Source organism: Malus domestica, chromosome 09 (assembly GCF_042453785.1).
Source record: "Malus domestica chromosome 09, GDT2T_hap1".
In the NCBI taxonomy this organism is placed as follows: Eukaryota; Viridiplantae; Streptophyta; class Magnoliopsida; order Rosales; family Rosaceae; genus Malus; species Malus domestica.
Genome location: NC_091669.1, coordinates 10805425 through 10809596, shown reverse-complemented (window position 1 = coordinate 10809596; position 4172 = coordinate 10805425). Strand labels below are relative to the sequence as shown.

Below are 4172 nucleotides of genomic sequence, written 5' to 3'. Positions count from 1 at the left end.
GAGGTGCGTACGCACTAATCACATTGATAAGTTCTTGTCCTATTACAATCTTGATTGCCATGATTCTATCTCCTACCCTCTTGACATCTACAACATCTTGTACCAAGGTCTTGTCCACGATGATGCCAACACCGTTTCTCGTTCTATTTGTGCCCGAATACCAAAGTTTAAACCCTGAGTTTTCTAGATCCTTTGCCTTACTACCAACCCACTTAGTTTCTTGTAGGCACATAATATTTATCCTTCTCCTCACCATAACTTCCACTACTTCCATAGATTTTCCCGTTAAGGTTCCTATATTCCACGTTCCTAAACGCATTTTGCTCTCTTGAACTCTACCCTTCTGTCCTAGCTTCTTCACCCTCCCCCGTCTAATAGGATCAAAGTACTTCTTTTGTGTGTCCCGGGTAAAGTTGATAGGAGCATATGCTCCCAAACAACTTTGAGTGGAGTCGTTCGAAAAGAAGTTTCTATGGCCCCCTTGCTCATTTAACACTGCATCCGGGTGCCGATGGAGATACAGCGACCCTTGCTCACTTATCACTGTGCTCGGGCCACACAGCGCGCCACTTACGGGTGACGCCCTAGCTTTAGCGCGATTTTGTTCTGGATTCATTTTCATAAGGATTCGACGTGATCATGGAGTGCCGGCTGTCGACTACCTGACGCCCTCCCCCTCCTCCTTTATCCGGGCTTGGGACCGGCCATGTAAGACATAGGCGGAGTTTAGTCATTGAATCAAATGAATTAAAAAAATCAAAAGATAAAAATTAACAAACAACATGTGCAAAGTAAAAGGGGTTGCGTGGATAGCACCACCCTACCGTTTATATAGCTATAGCCGATTATTATTTGAGGCGATGAATAACAATAACAAAACATCGCTAGAGCTAAAGGAAGAAATACATGACCAGAAATATTCTTACGGATGACGTCTAGATTTTTCTTAGTAGCACTTGATTCACTAACATGTTTAAGTTTTTGGATGAAGAACCATGTGGTTCAGTAGCTTCTTCTGCAAGCTTCTTCCACATCAGGACCTTATTTTTCATTTTCTTACCTTTCTCTCCCTCGATTAACTCGTTGACAAGCTTCTCTACCTCATCCCTCTTCACATCATTACTAATCTCCATGCCAATGCCCCATTCATTGCAACTATAGCGGCAGTCCATCTGCTGGTCGCCAAAGAATGGCCAACAGAGCATAGGCACTCCTGCAGTGAGGCTCTCCATGGTTGAATTCCAACCGCTGTGTGTTAAAAATCCTCCCACTGATGGGTGGTTCAGGACTTGCTCTTGTGGGCACCAACTCGCAATGAGACTTCTTTCTTTTGTTTCAGCCAAAAACTCAGCCGGCAAAAGCGCTGATTGGCCAATAACCAAATCAGGTCTAATTACCCAAAAGAAGGGAACCTTGCTGTTTGCAAGTCCCCAGCCAAACTCGACAAGATGTTCAGGTGTTGTAACTGTTATACTGCCAAAATTCACATACACAACTGAATTTGGCGCCTTAGTGTTTAGCCAGTCGAGGCATTCTGTTTCTTCTTTCCATAGACTATATCCAATATTCAAGGGGTGTTCTGGTATTTGATTGAGATGTAATTGAAGAGGGCCAATTGGATAAACAAGTGGAAGCATAGATGAGAGAGCCCCCAAAACATCTGGCTCCAAGGTATCAAAAGTATGAAGAACAACTGCAGAAGCTTTATGAGCTCTATCGGTTGATTCCATTATGAAGTTAAACATGATGTCGTCAGGATCTGAAGTTCGAAAAAAGGTTGGGAGCTCCTTTAAACGGATATCTTTCATTCCTGGAATCCAATCTATAACCTTTTCCAAATAGCCATTTGTCAAACTGATATCATCTACAACACGAAAAAATTCATTTACATGCTTAGAAATAAGCAAATAAGAGTTAAAAGACAAATTAAGCAATTGTTTGAAAAGTTGTTTTTATGTCACCTTTGAGTGGTGCAAGTCCCTTTTCAACCAAAGCACGAAATTGTATACAGCCCATAAAGCTGCATGCAGCAATAGTGTAGAACAGCACTATAGGGACTTCAATCTCTTCAGCGGCTGTGATTGTGAACGGCGACATGAAACCATCTGAAACTATGCAAGTTACTGGAGGATTAGTGGATGTTGATATGGCATCACCGTTGAGTTTCATGAGTAGTTCACGGAAGGGAGCCAAGAAATTTTGTTTTCTGATTGAATCACAAAGCAATGGGACATCTTGGGTGGTATCTGCATCTGAATCTGGAAGGCCGTCTGGGATGGCTTTGAATTGGAAATCAGGCAAGCCATCAAGGGAGTTGGGGCCCGAGGATTTTAGAAAGCGTTTGTGGTTGAACTCCGAGTTGACAAATGTAATATGAAAGCCTCTATGGTGGAGTAGCTTTGAAAATTTAAGCATTGCCTTTATATGGCTTTGAGCTGGCACTGGAATACAAACAGCATGAGGCTTAGTAGCTACTGCTGTGGCACCCATTTAGATTATATGTTTGCATTGCAGTGCATGCTCAAACGCAGACATTTATAGTGCTACTGAGCTACTTTTCAACATCTACCGTTCTGGCTTCCTTATGGAGAAAAATTTTAATTGTGACGGAAGCACGGATGGTAAATCACGTGTTCTTATGTAAGTGGTGGAAAATTTTATTTTTTAAGTTATTAACTTTCTGACACACAAATCCTACTATTTATATAATGACACGTGATGTACCACTTCGTGTGCCGATCACACTGAAAAATCTATCCTTCCTGTGCAACAGGTTAAGTAAATTTAGAGAGATTTCAAAGAAAATAGGCAGGGTCATTTTACGGATTGACTTAATAGTAGATGTGGCCGCCAACAAATACCCGTGCAACGAAAAAATCAATCGAGCAAGAGAAATGCTTTACGGCTTCACGGCTTTTCTCCTTGTTCAATAGAGAAAGAGAAATGCTTTACGGTAGTGTAAGGATTAGGAAATCTATAGGGAAGATGCTATACAATAATCTTGTTGGTCATTTACCATTAAAATCAAGGGGGGTCCCTTCACTTTGTTTTATATTGCTGAAATATTACTTTACCATCTCAATTTTCTTTGGTTATATGCACTAGTTCTTCCATTCTTGTTGATAGTGCTGGAGTTGTTATCTAAATTTCTATAAAAATTGGATGTTGTTTTGTATCTTTGACTAATTAATTATAGATCGTAAAATCATGGTAGGAGAAATCATATATATCGTAAAATCATATAATAATTTCACACCGGCGACACCATGATCTTATTTCTTTGTAATTATAGATCGTAAAATTGCAAGATTTTGAAGGAATTCAAAAATGAGGGAGAAAAAAACCAAATTAGAAGGTCGTGCCTTATCTTCCTCACAAAATCAATCGCACAAAAACCTTAGCTTTTGATGGAATTTCAAAACCAAACAAATCTCTAAGATGAATTTGTCATGTAAACATGTTTAACACAGATTTCTCAATTATTAACACTACTCTTTCTCAATTATTAAAAACATAAAGATCAAAGTTAATTGGGTGTATAATTATATACCTCATTGTGTCAAGTAAGCAACCAACTTCTGCCTCCAAAGACCCAAAATTCTGAAAATTCCAAAAAATTTAATTTAAAAAAAAAATCCATATATTGAGGTTTTTTGTAATTTCATAAAAAAAAACCTTGAGATTTTCAAAATTACAATAACACTCCATGAGTATAAAATTGATTTCACAAAACTCCATTTACTAAAATTTCATCCGAAAACTTGTCATATCATAAAAAAAAATTATGAGATTACACGGACACGCCTTGAAATAATCCCATCAAATTTATTACTTTTTCACATAATCGTCCTGAGGTTTTAACCGCTACCATATATAAATACATTATGACCTTACAAATTTGAACGAGCCAAACCTCTGAGTTGCCATGAGCACTATGTTCACCAAGAGAGAGAGAAAAAAAAGAATCAAGAAATAGGAGGTGTAAAAGAGTAATAGGCCTCTCAAGTATGTCAAGTTGCTATATCAATTGAGAGCATATTTTGGATGTTCCATTGTTACACACTTTTGAGTTTTATTTCTATCTCTTGTTATTTCTATTGTTAAGTATTATTTCTATCTCTTGTTATTTCTATTGTTAAATATGTCATGGGCTCATCAAAATTCCAACACAT

General features: G+C 38.3%; 1 protein-coding gene across 1 annotated transcript; it reads right to left on the bottom strand.

Moving 5' to 3' along the window:
- Positions 1–785: 785 nt before the first annotated feature.
- On the bottom strand, positions 786–2529 carry LOC103410840 (7-deoxyloganetin glucosyltransferase-like). The gene is made up of 2 exons (XM_008349498.4): positions 1962–2529; positions 786–1864 (listed from the first exon to the last, which is right to left on the bottom strand). The coding sequence occupies exons 1-2, from the start codon at positions 2488–2490 to the stop codon at positions 936–938; spliced, it is 1458 nt and encodes a 485-aa protein (XP_008347720.2). The 5' UTR covers positions 2491–2529; the 3' UTR covers positions 786–935.
- Positions 2530–4172: the final 1643 nt, after the last annotated feature.

What these genes read in the sequence shown, in the direction of transcription:
- LOC103410840 (XM_008349498.4), bottom strand. Translation starts at nt 2,490, where the DNA reads ATGGGTGCCACAGCAGTAGCTACTAAGCCTCATGCTGTTTGTATTCCA. An exon ending in GGGACTTGCACCACTCAAAG is followed by an intron (nt 1,865 to 1,961) that starts GTGACATAAAAA and finishes TTCGTGTTGTAG; the next exon opens with ATGATATCAGTTTGACAAAT.